Source organism: Lampris incognitus, chromosome 9, assembly GCF_029633865.1.
Source record: "Lampris incognitus isolate fLamInc1 chromosome 9, fLamInc1.hap2, whole genome shotgun sequence".
Lineage (NCBI taxonomy): Eukaryota > Metazoa > Chordata > Actinopteri > Lampriformes > Lampridae > Lampris > Lampris incognitus.
This window is the reverse complement of record NC_079219.1, coordinates 61,861,209-61,880,078: the sequence shown is the minus strand read 5'-3', so window position 1 is coordinate 61,880,078 and position 18,870 is coordinate 61,861,209. Positions and strand designations below refer to the sequence as shown.

General features: G+C 41.5%; 1 protein-coding gene across 2 annotated transcripts in view; it reads left to right on the top strand.

Annotated features, from left to right (window-relative positions):
* Nucleotides 1-16,630, top strand: part of pik3r4 (phosphoinositide-3-kinase, regulatory subunit 4) — a 77,240-nt gene extending 60,610 nt beyond the window's left edge. For both annotated transcript variants that reach the window (XM_056286033.1, XM_056286032.1), the window contains 4 exons: nucleotides 1,629-1,729; nucleotides 4,564-4,652; nucleotides 8,669-8,789; nucleotides 16,326-16,630. In XM_056286033.1, the coding sequence (XP_056142008.1) occupies nucleotides 1,629-1,729; nucleotides 4,564-4,652; nucleotides 8,669-8,789; nucleotides 16,326-16,496 (482 nt within the window). In that variant the 3' untranslated portion in view covers nucleotides 16,497-16,630. The remainder of the gene's footprint in view (nucleotides 1-1,628; nucleotides 1,730-4,563; nucleotides 4,653-8,668; nucleotides 8,790-16,325) is intronic.
* Nucleotides 16,631-18,870: the final 2,240 nt, after the last annotated feature.

The following is an 18,870-nucleotide window of genomic DNA, read 5'->3' as shown; positions in this document are numbered from 1 at the left end:
GTACTTGCTTACCATTGACTCAGGTGTACCATAGAATTACCATAGAGGTAGGACAATTCAACCCTGTTTGCGCCAGACATTAAAATGCATTTTGGCTAATGATGTAGCAGATCATGTTTTGTTTTTTCCCCACACAAAAACCCAGGTGTAAATGCACCTAAGATACAACAGGTGGGTAATAAATCAATGGTTTAAGCAACCTCGGGAGCTTGTTTGAGAATTATTGTGTCTGCAAGTCTGTTAAATATGAATGAAATTGTTTCTGCCAAGATATATGCTATCTTGCTACTCTCCCAAAAGATTACAGCCCTTCAAAGTAAACAGGGAGAAAACTTAACTTTTCCAACCTGCACGCACTAACTATTCCTGCCTGTAGTTGGCTAGATTCTAGAACTGAAATTCACAGAAGGTAGAATCAGGTCATCTGGACACAATGTTTATTGACAGATACATTTCATTATCATCTAAGTGGGGGTACCTGTAGTCAGTGGAGACTGAAGAGGTTACTTAGGGGAAGATGAAATGTTCCTCTCCATAAACATTGTGTCCAGATGACTGATTCACCTCTGTGTGATTTCCTCACCTGGGTTACTGAGCATAAAGACAAGAACTGAAGTGGTTTGTGTGGGAAGTACAGTCGGACTTTCCGTTTGACTGCTGTAAACACTTTTTTGGTAACAGGTGTGAATGCAATCCAGGTACCATCTGTATAAAGATTAGCACAACTGGCAGTGGTCCTGGGTGGGTACCCCATGTTTCTGACTCCTATGTGTAATGTAATGGGAGGTCAGTACTGTGGGGAAATGTGGGGGAAATAGTGTGAGCACGTGGTACTTCCCCCTTTCAGAAACCTGCAGGTGGCTCCATGTATTTAAGAGGATGCCCTCACCAGCTGCGGTAGATATTGTGCAATGTGGAGCCTTAGAAGATGGAATCGGACATGTCAAATTGTGACGAAGTTGGCCCATACACCCCCCCCCCCGACCCGACACAAATTTTTAAAAAAAATGCCCATGCTGTGACTGAAACAAAAAAAAGAATAAATTCTGTTACACACACCTTTCATAGCTCCTCGCCCTATAATGTGCATGGTCACCAGGAAGAAGATCCTGGCTTTATGTTCTTAGTTGTTAGTGACATCATGTATCAATCGGCCTCATTCATCAATCCTTCATACACACAGATTTGTTCTTGCACACCCAAGGAATTTCTTTAGCTCTCAGGATTGTCTGAAGGCAGAAAATACCTGATGGTTATTTGCAATTTCTCCCCCGCTAAAATCTATCATCTATTTTCTGCAATGAGCAGTCACCCAGGCCTGCAAAGACATCAGTGTTAGCCAGTTGGTGTCTAAATTCAGTGGTTACCCAGGTTCTATACTGGTCTCTGAGACAAACTTCAGGGTTCAAAAATCCCATGGGTGTGTACGAACAAATGTATACCTACCAACACTTGATGAATGAGGCCCATTGTTTTTCTTTCTAAAAGTGTCCAGAATAAACGCGGTCTATGTTGTCCTCTACAGCTGTCCTGGACAGTATGAGATGTCTTACGTGAACCTGCCTGTCTTTCTATGGCAGTCCAGGACAGTAATGAGTTGTCCTTCTGTCTGCCTGTCTCTATTGTAGCTGTCCAGGGCAATAATGAGGTGTCCATGTGGGACATGGAGACTGGAGATCGCAAGTTCACCCTGTGGGCTAGCTCTGCACCACCGCTCTCCGAGATGCAGGTCTGTTTGTCTGCTTGTGTCCGTGCCTGTGTGGATTTGTTTGTATCTGTCTAGGTGTGTGTGTGTGTGTGTGTGTGTGTGTGTTTCTCTCAGTATGCTTGTTTATGTCAGTAAGTGAGTGAGTGTGCATAATTATGTGATGAAAGAGGGCTGGAACATCCAAAGTTTTCAGGCACCCTTTTAAAACTACAGTCTTTGGGTTAAATACACACCGCTCAGCCAAAACATTAAAGCCACTGACAGATAAGTGAAATAGATTGAGCATGTTGTTACAATGGCGTCTGTCAAGGGTGGGCTATATTGGGCAGCAAGTGAACAGTCAGTTCTTGAAATTGATGTGTTGGAAGCAGGAAAAATGGGCAAGTGTAAGGATCTGAGCAACTTTGACAGAGGACAAATTGTGATGGCTAGACGACTGGGTCTGAGCATCTCCAAAATGGCAGGTCTTGTGGGGTGTTCCTGGAATACAGTACTCAGTACCTACCAAAAATGGTCCAAAGAAGGACAACTGTGAACCGGTGACAGGGTCATGGGTGTTCAAGGCTCATTGATGCACACGGGGAGCGAAAGCTAGCTTGTCTGGTCTGGTCCCATAGAAGAGCTACTGTAGCTCAAATTGAGTGGCAAAAAAGGTGCTACTCTGAAAAGTTGAAAAACAGGTTTTCTGCCAACGACCCATCATCAGTCTGCAGTGGTTTAAAAGACATTACCAACTACAGGACACCATCCCCCCGCACTGCAGGGAACCACCACCTGGCTTATGTCCTTACTGTAGGTTTCAAAAGCAAACTTTCACACCCCTCACCCTCTCTGGCTACAACACAGCCAACTGCACCCCCTGCCATTTAAACACCCCCTTGTGTTTAAATGTTGCCACTGCTACACAACAGTTGCCCCTCCGGGGACAAATAAAACCTACTTGACTTGCCAGCCACTTTCCCCTCACCACCGAACTCCCAACCACTCTCAGGATCTGTGTTGAGGACGTGCACCAGCTCTTCCAGAGACAGAAGACCAGGAAGGCACCAGGCCCAGATGGAATGTCACCCTCCTGTCTGAAAGGCTGTGCTGACCAGCTGGCCTCCATTTTCACACCGATCTTCAACAGATCACTGGAGCTGTGTGAAGTCCCCTCCTGCTTCAAGAGCTCCACTATCATCCCGGTCCCCAAGAAACCCGTATCACAGGATTAAATGACTACAGGCCCATTGCCCTAACATCTGTGGTCATGAAATCCTTCGAGAGACTGGTGTTGGCCCACCTAAATGAAATCACAGGCCCCCTGCTCGACCCCCTGCAGTTTGCGTACCGAGCAAACGGTGTCAGTGTATGGTGCAGTCAACATGGGATTGTAGCACACCTTCCAACACCTCGACTCCACATGGACATGCACAAGGGTCCTGTTTGTGGACTTCAGTTTAGCATTCAACACCATCATCCCTGGTGGCAGTGGCCTCTTTCAGCAGGATAATGTGCCCTGCCACAATGCAAAAATTGTTCAGGAATGGTTTGAGGAACATGACAAAAATTTCAAGGTGTTGCCTTGGACTCCAAATTCCCCAGATCTCAGTCAGATTGAGCATCTGTGGGATGTGCTGGAAAAAAGTCAGATCCTTGGAGGCCCCACCTCGCAAAGTACAGGACTTAAAGGATCATCAACTCATCATCTGCACTTGTACAGCGCTTTTCTAGTCTACTGACCACTCAAAGCGCTTTACAGTGTATGCCTCATGTTCACCCATGCACACACATGTTCATACACTGATGGTGGAGGTTGCCATGCAAGGCCCCAACCTGCTCATCAGGAGCAGGAGTCAGGGATTCAGTGTCTTGCTCAGGGACATTTCGACATGCTCTCTGGAGGAGCTGAGGATCGAACAAGCAACCTTCCAATTACTAGATGACTCACTCTAGCTCAGGATCTGCTGCTAACATCTTGGTGCCAGATACCGGAGGACACCTTCAGAGGTCTTGTGGAGTTTGTGCCTCAACGGGTCAGAGCTGTTTTGGCAGCACAAGGGGAACCTTCACAAAATTAGGCAGGTGGTTTTAATGTTTTGGCTGATTGGTATATAATCCTTATTATTTAAATTATAAAAAAATAGGTATGGTCATAAATTATGAGGTTAGGTCATATGATACCAGCAAGCAACCTCATGTAGCTGGACAATGACCCCTACTCTTTTTGAACTGTTATTTATTATTGCCCCCCTTGTCGGGTGCGTTCATTTAATCCACTCACCAAATATCAAAGCGGAAACAGCACTGATTTTATAAAAGCAACATACAGGGCTTGATGGTGTTGAGTTTAATACAGAGCATCTCTAAGATTATCTAAACTTATGACCTTAAAATGCTCTATTTAACACCAACATTGCACATTGTCAGACCTATGAAACTGGCCCTGATCTCACCATAGTTGTCATTAAGCATGGCCTTAACACATTAGGCCAGTGGGGAAGTTGTCTACTGGGACACATTTTGTGTCAGTCTTTTAGTTTAGGTCCTCCCAGGTGATTGCTGGCCACGAGAAGTACTGGTTTGAACATTCCAGAACCAAATAGAGCCTAGATCAGCCCAACATTTGAGATGGCAAGACAACCCTAATGACTTCTCTGACATGGTGACACGCCCGCTTCAGGTTCACAACAGAAGGTTCAACCTGGAAGGCTGAACTGTTCACTGTGTTGAATGAACTAAAATGAGTTTTAAGTCTGACGATCAATTAATCCGTCTTTAACTGTGTGTGTGTGTGTGTGTTTGTGTGTGTGTGTGTGTGTGTGTGTGTGTGTGTGTGTGTGTGTGTGTGTGTGTGTGTGTGTGTGTGTGTGTAGCCCTCTCCACACAGTGTTCATGGGATCTACTGCAGTCCAGCTGATGGGAATCCTCTCCTGCTCACTGCGGGCTCTGATATGAGGATCAGGTACGCTCCAGTCTACAATACGTATACCCACCCACACATACATTTAACCTCATTTCACATCTTATCCAAAAATTCTCAAGATATTCAGACATATTCAGAGAGAACTGAATGTGATCCTAGATAAAAATTATTTTGAAACACATTCTCCTGTCTTGTTTGTTAGCCTGTATCTCTGCACATAAGAGGTGAAATCACTGTTTAGAAAATGTAAAAAATATATTAATGTTTTATTTTCCCAAAAAAGTAGAGTATGCAAATTAATTTAATTGACTCCTACAACAGATCGCGACATCCCCATTTTACAATGTTTTGAGCCGCAAAGTGAAATTACAATGATGTAATATTATCTCTGCAATGTGCACTGCACAATATAATAATAATGATAATAATAATAATAACCGGAGGGTTTGCTCCAATTATTGGCCCATCACATTGCCCAGCCTCCCTTGGAAAGTCTACTAGGGTACTGGAAAGGAGGCTCTGACCAATTGTTGAACCTCAGCTCCAGGAGGAACAGTGTGGATTCCATCCTGGCTGTGGAACAACGGACCAACTCTTTACCCTTGCAGAAGTGCTGATGGGGGCATGGGCGTTTGACCAGCGAGTCTACATCTGTTTTGTGGACTTGGAGAAGGCTTACTACTGTGTAGCCCGGGGCACTCTGTGGGGGGTACTGTGGGAGTATGGGGTACTGGGGCAGTTGCTACAAGCCATCCAGTCCTCGTATAACCAAAGTGAGAGCTGTGTCCGCATTCTTGGCACAAAGTCAAACACGCTGTCCGTGGGTGTCGGACTCCACCAAGGTTGTCCCTTGTCTCTGATTCTGTTTGAGATATTCATGGACGGGATCTCAAGGCGCAGCCAAGGTGAGGAGTGTGTCTGTTTTGGGAACCTCAGAATTGCATCTCTGCTGTTTGCAGATGATGTGGTTTTGTTGGCTTCATCAGAATGTGACCTCCAGCGCACTGGGGCGGTTTGCAGCTGAGTGTGAAATGGCCATTAATGTGGACGTTGTACTGGACCGTTGTGGTGAAGAGGGAGCTGAGCCGGAAGGCAAAGCTCTCAATTTACCAGTCAGTCTTGGTTCCACCCCTCACCTATGGTCACAAGCTTTGGGTAGTGACTGAAAGGGTGAGATTGCGGATACAAGCGGCTGAAATGAGTTTCCTCCGTAGGGTGTCTGGGCTCAGCCTTAGAGACAGGGTGAGCTTGGACATCCGGAGGGAGCTCGGACTAGAGCCGCTGCTCCTTCGTGTCGAAAGGAGTCAGTTGAGGTGGTTCAGGCATCTGATTAGGATGCCTCCTGGGCGCCATCCGTTGGAGGTTTCCTGGGCACGGCCAACTGGGAGGAGACCCCGGGGTAGACCCAGAACTCGCTGGAGGGACCACATGTCCAATCTGGCCTGGGGACGCCTTGGGATCCCCCAGGAGGAGCTGGAGGGCGTTGCTGGGGAGAGGGACGTCTGGAGTGCCCTACTTAGCTTGCTGCCAGCGCGACCTGACCCTGGAAAAGTGGCTGATGATGAATGAAAATGAAATAACAATAATAATAATAATAATAAACATTTCATTTACAGGTGCCTTTCATGACACTCAAGGTCACCTTACATCAAATACAATAAAACAAAGCAGTAAAAAACAAGTACAGTCAACAATAAAACACAATAAGCTATAGAGCACAGATTAGCAGGAGTTAAAAAATGATATATATTTATATATGTGTGTGTGTGTGTATATAGATATATATATATATATATATACATACACACACACACAAACGTGTGTGTGTGTGTGTGTGTGTGTATACGTGTGTGTGTGTGTGTATCTATAGACAGCTGATGATTGCTTATGACATGAAACAGGCTTGTACTGTCTCATAAAGAATTTACTTGACTCACTGGATGATTTTGCTCCTTATTTGTTGAGCACTTTCCCTACCATTGAGTGTTTCTTTTAACAAAGTATATACACTCACCGGCCACTTTATTAGGCACACCTGTCCAACTGCTCGTTAACGCAGATTTCTAATCAGCCAATCACATGGCAGCAACTCAATGCATTTAGGCATGTAGACATGGTCAAGACGATCTGCTGCAGTTCAAACCGAGCATCAGAATGGGGAAGAAAGGTGATTTAAGTGACTTTGAACGTGGCATGGTTGTTGGTGCCAGACGGGCTGGTCTGAGTATTTCAGAAACTGCTGATCTGCTGGGATTTTCACGCACAACCATCTCTAGGGTTTACAGAGAATGGTCCGAAAAAGAGAAAATATCCAGTGAGCGGCAGTTCTGTGGGCGAAAATGCCTTGTTGATGCCAGAGGTCAGAGGAGAATGGCCAGACTGGTTCGAGCTGATAGAAAGGCAACAGTAACTCAAATAACCACTCATTACAACCGAGGTATGCAGAAGAGCATCTCTGAACGCACAACACGTCGAACCTTGAGGCAGATGGGCTACAGCAGCAGAAGACCACACCGGGTGCCACTCCTGTCAGCTAAGAACAGGAAACTGAGGCTACAATTCACACAGGCTCACCAAAATTGGACAATAGAAGATTGGAAAAACGTTGCCTGGTCTGATGAGTCTCGATTTCTGCTGCAACATTCGGATGGTAGGGTCAGAATTTGGCGTCAACAACATGAAAGCATGGATCCATCCTGCCCTGTATCAACGGTTCAGGCTGGTGGTGGTGGTGTAATGGTGTGGGGGATATTTTCTTGGCACACTTTGGGCCCCTTAGTACCAATTGAGCATCGTGTCAACGCCACAGCCTACCTGAGTATTGCTGCTGACCATGTCCATCCCTTTATGACCACAGTGTTCCCATCTTCTGATGGCTACTTCCAGCAGGATAACGCGCCATGTCATAAAGCTCGAATCATCTCAGACTGGTTTCTTGAACATGACAATGAGTTCACTGTACTCAAATGGCCTCCACAGTCACCAGATCTCAATCCAATAGAGCACCTTTGGGATGTGGTGGACCGGGAGATTCGCATCATGGATGTGCAGCCGACAAATCTGCAGCAACTGCGTGATGCTATCGTGTCAATATGGACCAAACTCTCAGAGGAATGTTTCCAGTACCTTGTTGAATCTATGCCACGAAGGATTAAGGCAGTTCTGAAGGCAAAAGGGGGTCCAACCCGGTACTAGCAAGGTGTACCTAATAAAGTGGCCAGTGAGTGTATATATATATCACGGACTTCATGGAACAGCCATTGTCACCAAACAAGGGACATCCAGAGGATATGTGCTTGCCCTCAAACTTGAGACCATTGCCATGTGGTGCCATGACACCACATGTGGACGTTGTTCGAGAGATGGAGTCCTGGATGAAGCCCATCACAGAAACGATTACATAGAGACAGACGTCTGCTTTGTCAGGTTTTCCCAGCACATCTCTGCTCTTCCAGGGAACGCACACGTGTCTCCACACTAGCTGCTGGATCTCAGACACTAGGACACTTGCAGCTCTCCTGATGATGTGAGCTTGAGAGATGGTTCCTTGTAAAGGAATGCTGATAGTATGCTCTCTTTCACTAGTCGTAAAAACATGGCCAAAACTGCATCACCCTGAGAAAGTTATGACACTTTGTACTGATTTCCTCCTCTGAGACATGTGATTAACTACAGCTCAAGAATCTTCTTATTGTTTTTTTTTGGGGGGGGGGTTCCCCACTTAATCTGTTACTGCTTGGTCTGCTACTTTGTTCTTTTGGCACTTAACTGCATTCTGTCTTGTGGAAGAGGGATGGTTTACTGATGGTCTTCCTCAGGTTCAACACGCTGGTTTTTTTCCTGTGGAGATTTTCCTCATCCAAGTCGAGGGTCTCAGGGTGGAGGAGGGTGTCACCCTGTCTGTGTTTCTCACCCACAGTAGTTGGTAGTTCTGAATCGACGTGTGTGTGTGTGTGTGTGTGTGTGTGTGTGTGTGTGTGTGTGTGTGTGTGTGTGTGTGTGTGTGTGTGTGTGTGTGTGTGTGTGTGTGTGTGTGTGTGTGTGTGTTTTGTCAGGTTCTGGGACTTGGCATACCCAGAAAGGTCCTACATCGTTGCAGGAGGTGCCAACGATTCCCTCCATTGCCCCTCTGTCCTTTATAGTCGCAAGATCATCGAGGGCACAGAGGTTGTACAGGTACACATGATAAAACTCCTTAACATGCTAGAATGTGTCCATGCATATTATTTACACACAGCAGTGTTGTGATATTGTTGGTTTGTGTCAGTGCATGCTCAGATGATCACAGAAGATTCAACCAGTTCATCAGGACACAACGTTGCTTTTTGTCAGATGCTTTGTCATCTGATGTGATCAAATACATATATCACCCCACTGAATCTGATCTAACTAAGTGATGTAATCATCTCCCATTCAGTTTTCTAGTTTGTTATAATACATAGAATGTATTATGTGATACATAGAAGGTATTATAATACAATCTGTATTATAGTACATTCTATGTATTATAATGTATTATAATAAATAATGTACTATAATACATAGATTGCATTATAATACAATCTCATGTAATCTGAACTGATCTAAAGTGGCCCAAACTGAAATTCAAAATAATCTCAATTTGACCTGATCTGATTTTCTAATCTAATTGTCATCCCTAAATGTAAATGCTGGTCTGTTTGTTGGTACTTCATAGTCCTGACAGTAAAGATGTGTTGGTGCTTCACAGTCCTGACAGTAAAGATGTGTTGGTGTGTCACAGTACAGACTGTAAAGATGTGTTGGTGCTTCACAGTACTGACAGTAAAGACATGTTGGTGCTTCACAGTACAGACAGTAAAGATGTGTTGGTGCGTCACAGTACAGACAGTAAAGATGTGTTAGTGCTTCACAGTACTGACAGTAAAGATGTGATGGTGCTTCACAGTCCTGACAGTAAAGATGTGTTGGTGCTTCACAGTACTGACAGTAAAGATGTGATGGTGCTTCACAGTACAGACAGTAAAGATGTGTTGGTGCTTCACAGTACTGACAGTAAAGATGTGTTGGTGCTTCACAGTACAGACAGTAAAGATGTGTTGGTGCGTCACAGTACTGACAGTAAAGATGTGTTGGTGCTTCACAGTACAGACAGTAAAGACGTGTTGGTGCTTCACAGTACTGACAGTAAAGATGTGATGGTGCTTCACAGTCCTGACAGTAAAGATGTGTTGGTGCTTCACAGTACAGACAGTAAAGACGTGTTGGTGCTTCACAGTCCTGACAGTAAAGATGTGATGGTGCTTCACAGTACTGACAGTAAAGATGTGTTGGTGCTTCACAGTCCTGACAGTAAAGATGTGTTGGTGCTTCACAGTACTGACAGTAAAGATGTGTTGGTGCTTCACAGTCCTGACAGTAAAGATGTGTTGGTGCTTCACAGTACTGACAGTAAAGATGTGTTGGTGCTTCACAGTACTGACAGTAAAGATGTGTTGGTGCTTCACAGTACAGACAGTAAAGACGTGTTGGTGCTTCACAGTCCTGACAGTAAAGAAGTGTTGGTGCTTCACAGTACTGACAGTAAAGATGTGTTGGTGCGTCACAGTACAGACAGTAAAGATGTGTTGGTGCGTCACAGTACTGACAGTAAAGATGTGTTGGTGCTTCACAGTACAGACAGTAAAGACGTGTTGGTGCTTCACAGTCCTGACAGTAAAGATGTGATGGTGCTTCACAGTACTGACAGTAAAGATGTGTTGGTGCTTCACAGTCCTGACAGTAAAGATGTGTTGGTGCTTCACAGTACTGACAGTAAAGATGTGTTGGTGCTTCACAGGACAGTCAGTAAAGATGTGTTGATGCTTCACAGTACTGACAGTAAAGATGTGTTGGTGCTTCACAGTCCTGACAGTAAAGATGTGTTGGTGCTTCACAGTACAGACAGTAAAGACGTGTTGGTGCGTCACAGTACTGACAGTAAAGACGTGTTGGTGCGTCACAGTACAGACAGTAAAGATGTGTTGGTGCTTCACAGTACAGACAGTAAAGATGTGTTGGTGCTTCACAGTACTGACAGTAAAGATGTGTTGGTGCTTCACAGTACTGACAGTAAAGATGTGTTGGTGCTTCACAGTACTGACAGTAAAGATGTGATGGTGCTTCACAGTACAGACAGTAAAGATGTGTTGGTGCTTCACAGTACAGACAGTAAAGATGTGTTGATGCGTCACAGTGCTGACAGTAAAGATGTGATGGTGCTTCACAGTCCTGACAGTAAAGATGTGTTGGTGCTTCACAGTCCTGACAGTAAAGATGTGTTGGTGCTTCACAGTACTGACAGTAAAGATGTGTTAGTGCTTCACAGTACTGACAGTAAAGATGTGTTGGTGCTTCACAGTCCTGACAGTAAAGATGTGATGGTGCTTCACAGTCCTGACAGTAAAGATGTGTTGGTGCTTCACAGTCCTGACAGTAAAGATGTGTTGGTGCTTCACAGTCCTGACAGTGAAGATGTGATGGTGCTTCACAGTACTGACAGTAAAGATGTGTTGGTGCTTCACAGTACTGACAGTAAAGATGTGTTGGTGCTTCACAGTACAGACAGTAAAGATGTGTTGGTGCTTCACAGTACAGACAGTAAAGATGTGTTGGTGCTTCACAGTCCTGATAGTAAAGATGTGTTGGTGCTTCACAGTACTGACAGTAAAGATGTGTTGGTGCTTCACAGTCCTGACAGTAAAGACGTGTTAGTGCGTCACAGTACTGACAGTAAAGACGTGTTGGTGCGTCACAGTACAGACAGTAAAGATGTGTTGGTGCTTCACAGTACTGACAGTAAAGATGTGTTGGTGCTTCACAGTCCTGAGAGTAAAGATGTGTTGGTGCTTCACAGTACAGACAGTAAAGATGTGATGGTGCGTCACAGTACTGACAGTAAAGTTGTGATGGTGCGTCACAGTACTGACAGTAAAGATGTGTTGGTGCTTCACAGTACAGACAGTAAAGATGTGTTGGTGCGTCACAGTACTGACAGTAAAGATGTGTTGGTGCTTCACAGTACTGACAGTAAAGATGTGTTGGTGCGTCACAGTACAGACAGTAAAGATGTGTTGGTGCTTCACAGTACAGACAGTAAAGATGTGTTGGTGCTTCACAGTACAGACAGTAAAGATGTGTTGGTGCTTCACAGTACAGACAGTAAAGATGTGTTGGTGCTTCACAGTCCTGAGAGTAAAGATGTGTTGGTGCATCACAGTACAGACAGTAAAGATGTGTTGGTGCTTCACAGTACTGACAGTAAAGATGTGTTGGTGCTTCACAGTCCTGACAGTAAAGATGTGTTAGTGCGTCACAGTACTGACAGTAAAGACGTGTTGGTGCGTCACAGTGCAGACAGTAAAGATGTGATGGTGCTTCACAGTACTGACAGTAAAGATGTGTTGGTGCTTCACAGTACTGACAGTAAAGATGTGATGGTGCGTCACAGTCCTGACTGTAAAGATGTGTTGGTGCTTCACAGTACTGACAGTAAAGATGTGTTGGTGCTTCACAGTACCGACAGTAAAGATGTGTTGGTGCTTCACAGTACAGACAGTAAAGATGTGATGGTGCTTCACAGTACTGACAGTAAAGATGTGTTGGTGCTTCACAGTCCTGACAGTAAAGATGTGTTGGTGCTTCACAGTACTGACAGTAAAGATGTGTTGGTGCTTCACAGTACAGACAGTAAAGATGTGTTGGTGCTTCACAGTGTGTTGGTGCTACACAGATGTGTAACCACGTTGGGTTAAATATGAAAAGCAAAAAGTGAAATGTGTAAACACGTTGGGTTAAATATGAAAAGTAAAAAGTGAAATGTGTAAACACGTTGGGTTTAATATGAAAAGTTAAAAGTGAAATGTGTAAACACGTTGGGTTAAATATAAAAAGTAAAAAGTGAAATGTGTAAACATGTTGGGGTAAATATGAAAAGTAAAAAGTGAAATGTGTAAACACGTTGGGTTAAATATGAAAAGTGAAATGTGTAAACATGTTGGGTTAAATATGAAAAGTAAAAATTGAAATATGTAAACATGTTGGGTTAAATATGAAAAGTAAAAAGTGAAATTTGTAAACACGGGTTAAATATGAAAAGTAAAAAGTGAAATATGTAAACATGTTGGGTTAAATATGAAAAGTAAAAAGTGAAATGTGTAAACATGTTGGGTTAAATATGAAAAGTAAAAAGTGAAATGTGTAAACATGTTGGGGTAAATATGAAAAGTAAAAAGTGAAATGTGTAAACACGTTGGGTTAAATATGAAAAGTGAAATGTGTAAACATGTTGGGTTAAATATGAAAAGCAAAAATTGAAATATGTAAACATGTTGGGTTAAATATGAAAAGTAAAAAGTGAAATGTGTAAACACGGGTTAAATATGAAAAGTAAAAAGTGAAATATGTAAACATGTTGGGTTAAATGTGAAAAGTAAAAAGTGAAATGTGTAAACATGTTGGGGTAAATATGAAAAGTAAAATGTGAAATGTGTAAACACGGGTTAAATATGAAAAGTAAAAAGTGAAATGTGTAAACACGTTGGGTTCAATATGAAAAGTAAAATGTGAAATGTGTAAACACGTTGGGTTAAATATGAAAAGTGAAAAGTGAAATGTGTAAACACGTTGGGTTTAATATGAAAAGTAAAAAGTGAAATATGTAAACATGTTGGGTTAAATATGAAAAGTAAAATGTGAAATGTGTAAATACGTTGGGTTAAATATAAAAAGTGAAATGTGTAAACATGTTGGGTTAAATATGAAAAGTAAAAAGTGAAATGTGTAAACACGTTGAGTTAAATATGAAAAGTAAAATGTGAAATGTGTAAACACGTTGGGTTAAATATGAAAAGCAAAATGTGAAATGTGTAAACACGTTGGGTTAAATATGAAAAGTGAAAAGTGAAATGTGTAAACATGTTGGGTTAAATATGAAAAGCAAAAAGTGAAATGTGTAAACACGTTGGGTTCAATATGAAAAGTAAAATGTGAAATGTGTAAACACGTTGGGTTAAATATGAAAAGTGAAAAGTGAAATGTGTAAACATGTTGGGTTAAATATTAAAAGTGAAATGTGTAAACATGTTGGGTTAAATATGAAAAGTAAAAAGTAAAATGTGTAAACACGTTGGGTTAAATATGAAAAGTAAAAAGCGAAATGTGTAAACGTGTTAAATATGAAAAGTAAAATGTGAAATGTGTAAACACGTTTGGTTTAATATGAAAAGTAAAAAGTGAAATATATAAACATGTTGGGTTAAATATGAAAAGTAAAATGTGAAATGTGTAAACACGGGTTAAATAGGAAAAGTAAAATGTGAAATGTGTAAATACGTTGGGTTAAATATGAAAAGTGAAAAGTGAAATGTGTAAACATGTTGGGTTAAATATGAAAAGTAAAAAGTGAAATGTGTAAATACGTTGGGTTAAATATGAAAAGTAAAAAGTGAAATGTGTAAACATGTTGGGTTAAATATGAAAAGTAAAAAGTGAAATGTGTAAACACGGGTTAAATATGAAAAGTAAAAAGTGAAATGTGTAAACACGTTGGGTTAAATATGAAAAGTAAAAAGTGAAATGTGTAAACACGTTGGGTTAAATATGAAAAGTAAAATGTGAAATGTGTAAATACGTTGGGTTAAATATAAAAAGTGAAATGTGTAAACATGTTGGGTTAAATATGAAAAGTAAAAAGTGAAATGTGTAAACACGTTGAGTTAAATATGAAAAGTAAAATGTGAAATGTGTAAACACGTTGGGTTAAATATGAAAAGCAAAATGTGAAATGTGTAAACACGTTGGGTTAAATATGAAAAGTGAAAAGTGAAATGTGTAAACATGTTGGGTTAAATATGAAAAGCAAAAAGTGAAATGTGTAAACACGTTGGGTTCAATATGAAAAGTAAAATGTGAAATGTGTAAACACGGGTTAAATATGAAAAGTAAAAAGTGAAATGTGTAAACATGTTGGGTTAAATATTAAAAGTGAAATGTGTAAACATGTTGGGTTAAATATTAAAAGTGAAATGTGTAAACATGTTGGGTTAAATATGAAAAGTAAAAAGTGAAATGTGTAAACATGTTGGGTTAAATATGAAAAGTAAAATGTGAAATGTGTAAACATGTTGGGTTAAATATGAAAAGTAGAAAGTGAAATGTGTAAACACGTTGGGTTAAATATGAAAAGTAAAATGTGAAATCTGTAAACATGTTGAATTAAATATGAAAAGTAAAAAGTGATATATGTAAACACGTTGGGTTAAATATGAAAAGTAAAAAGATAAATGTGTAAACATGTTGGGTTAAATATGAAAAGTAAAAAGTGAAATGTGTAAACACGTTGGGTTAAATATGAAAAGTGAAATGTGTAAATACGTTGGGTTAAATATGAAAAGTGAAATGTGTAAACATGTTGGGTTAAATATGAAAAGTAAAAAGTGAAATGTGTAAACATGTTGGGTTAAATATGAAAAGTAGAAAGTGAAATGTGTAAACACGTTGGGTTAAATATGAAAAGTAAAAAGCGAAATGTGTAAACATGTTGGGTTAAATATGAAAAGTAAAATGTGAAATGTGTAAACATGTTGAGTTAATTATGAAAAGTAAAAAGTGAAATGTGTAAACACGTTGGGTTAAACATGAAAAGTAAAAAGTGAAATGTGTAAACACGTTGGGTTAAATATGAAAAGTAAAAAGTGAAATGTGTAAACATGTTGAGTTAATTATGAAAAGTAAAAAGTGAAATGTGTAAACACGTTTGTTAAACATGAAAAGTAAAAAGCGAAATGTGTAAACACGTTGGGTTAAATATGAAAAGTAAAAAGATAAATGTGTAAAGATGTTGAGTTGAATATGAAAAGTAAAAAGTGAAATGTGTAAACATGTTGGGTTAAATATGAAAAGTAAAAAGATAAATGTGTAAACATGTTGGGTTAAACATGAAAAGTAAAAAGTGAAATTTGTAAACATGTTGGGTTAAACATGACAAGTAAAAAGATAAATGCGTAAACATGTTGGGTTAAACATGAGAAGTAAAAAGTGAAATGTGTAAACATGGGTTAAATATGAAAAGTGAAAAGTGAAATGTGTAAACATGTTGGGTTAAATACGAAAAGTAAAAAGTGAAATGTGTAAACATGTTGGGTTAAATATGAAAAGTAAAAAGTGAAGTATGTAAACACGTTGGGTTAAATATGAAAAGTAAAAAGATAAATGTGTAAACATGTTGGGTTAAATATGAAAAGTAAAAAGATAAATGTGTAAACACGTTGGGTTAAATATGAAAAGTAAAAAGTGAAATGTGTAAACATGTTGGGTTAAATATGAAAAGTAAAAAGTGAAATGTGTAAACATGTTGGGGTAAATATGAAAAGTAAAAAGTGAAATGTGTAAACACGTTGGGTTAAATATGAAAAGTAAAAAGTGAAATGTGCAAACATGTTGGGTTAAATATGAAAAGTAAAAAGTGAAATGTGTAAACACGTTGAGTTAATTATGAAAAGTAAAAAGTGAAATGTGTAAACACGTTGGGTTAAATATGAAAAGTAAAAAGTGAAATGTGTGAACATGGGTTGAATATTAAAAGTAAAAAGTGAAATGTGTAAACATGTTGGGTTAAATATGAAAATTGAATTTTGCATAAAGGTTTTTAGTTATTTTATAAAAAAAAGCAGTGACTTTTGTGTATTTTTGCAGGAGATCCACAGTAAGCAGAAGAGCGGGGCCCCGGAGGACACGCCCCGCAGGGGCCCCGAGTCCCTCCCTGTAGGCCACCATGACATCATCACCGACATCGCCACGTTCCAAACCACACAGGGCTTCATCGTCACCTCCTCTCGGGACGGCATCGTTAAAGTTTGGAAGTAAAGGACTGTGTGTATGTGTGTGTGTGTGTTTCTGTGTGTGTATAAACATCACATAAATGTACACTACACACAGAGTAAAAGTTCTCTCATTGATTCTGATGCTCCACTATGTATCCAGGTCCCACACCACAAGTATATACCCATACACACACACACACACACACACACACACACACACACACACACACACACACACAATATACAGATACACACAAGTATATACCCATACACACACACACACACACACACAATATACAGATGCACACAAGTATATACCCATACACACACACACACAATATACAGATGCACACAAGTATCCCATACACACACACAAAATATACAGATACACACAAGTATATACCTATACATACACACAATATACAGATACACAGCAGTAGTACCCATACACATACACACACAATATACAGATACACACAAGTATATACCTATACACACACACAATATACAGATACACAGAAGTATGTACCCATACACGTTACATTACATTCCAGTCATTTAGCCGACGCTTTTATCCAGAGCGACTTACAATAAGAGCATCATGTAACGCAGGAGATCAGGAGAACTACTAGTCATCAGAGGTCATAAGTGCATCTAAACAAGCATCTAAGAGCAAAACCGGTGCTAAAGTAAAAGCGCCAGAAAGTGATTTTTTTCTTTTTATGAGTGAATACAATAAGTGGTAAGAACAAGTAACAGGGTAGTAGTTCTTGAAGAGGTGAGTTTTCAATCTGCACCGAAAGATGGGCAGCGAGTCCGCTGTCCTGACCTCAGTGGGGAGTTCATTCCACCACTGTGGGGCCAGGACAGAACAGAGCCGTGACCGGGTCGATCGGCAGCAGGGGCCTCTGAGCAACGGGGCAACCAGGCATCCTGAGACTGCAGAGCGAAGTGGTCGGGAGGGGGTATAGGGCTTGACCATGGCCTGGAGATAGGAAGGAGCTGCTCCTTTCACTGCCCTGTAGGCTAGCACCAGAGTCTTAAACTGGATGCGAGCAGCTACTGGGAGCCAGTGTAGGGACATGAGAAGGGGAGTTCTGTGGGAGAATTTAGGGTGGTTGAACACCAGACAAGCTGCAGCTTTCTGAACAAGCTCCAGAGGTCTGTGGGCCAATGCTGGGGCACCAGCAAGGAGGGAGTTGCTGTAGTCCAGCCTGGATGAGCACCTGTGCCGTCTCGTCGGTGAGGAATGGGCAAATCCTCCTGATGTTTTAGAGGAAAATCTGCAGAAGCGAGCAACCGATGCAACGTTTTCAGCAAACGACAGTTGGTCATCCAGGATCACACCCAGATTCCTCGCAGTCCGAGTTGGCGTCACCATGGTGTTCACTGATGGTTGGGTTTCGGTGCGGGCAACCTTTCCCCGGGAGGAACATCAGCTTGTCCAGATTGAGCTTCAGGTGGTGTGTCGCCATCCACTCCGAGATGTCAGTTAGGCACGCAGCAATGCGTGTCTCTACTTGTGTGTCAGAGGGAGGGAAGGACAAGATCAGCTGGGTGTCATCGGCATAACAATGGTAAGAGAAGTCATGCGAGTGAATAACAGAACCCAGGGATGTCGTGTACAGGGAGAAAAGGAGAGGACCCAGAACCGAACCCTGTGGAACGCCTGTAGTCAGTCTGGACACGTCACCTGGTAGGAGCGACCAGTCAGGTAGGATGCAAATATTGAGAGTGCAGAGCCTGTCACACCCTGCCCCTCAAGGGTAGAGAGGACGATCTGGTGGTTCAATGTGTCAGATGCAGCTGACAGGTCCAGGAGTATCAGGACAGAGGAGAGAGAGTTTGCTCTCGCAGAGTGCAGCGATTCTGTCACTGCAAGGAGGGCCGTCTCTGTCGAGTGACCCACCCTGAACCCAGACTGGTTGGGGTCCAGGAGGTTGTTCTGGTTTAGGTACCAAGAAAGTTGGTTGAAGACAGCACGTTCGAAAGTTTTGGATAGAAAAGGTAGAAGGGAACCCGGTCTGTAGTTTTTGACGTCAGAGGGGTTAAGTGATGCACACACACAATATACAGATACAGGTATATACCCATACACAAACACACACAATATACAGATACACACAAGCATATATACCCATACACACACACACACACACACACACACACACACACACACACACAGACAATATACAGATGCACACAAGTTGTCTGCTAATTTAATTCAGTTCATACTCGCATGCATACAAACAAACTGTAAAAGCGGCAAACTGCTGGCTCACAGTAAAGACCCACACCAACTGGTTTGCATGTACAGACAAACAGGAAAAACTGTCTTCCACATCCTGCTGTTAACAGTAGTGGCTGATAGTGGGTTTTTGTAAATAGTTTGACATAATTCCTTGAAGAACAGATTG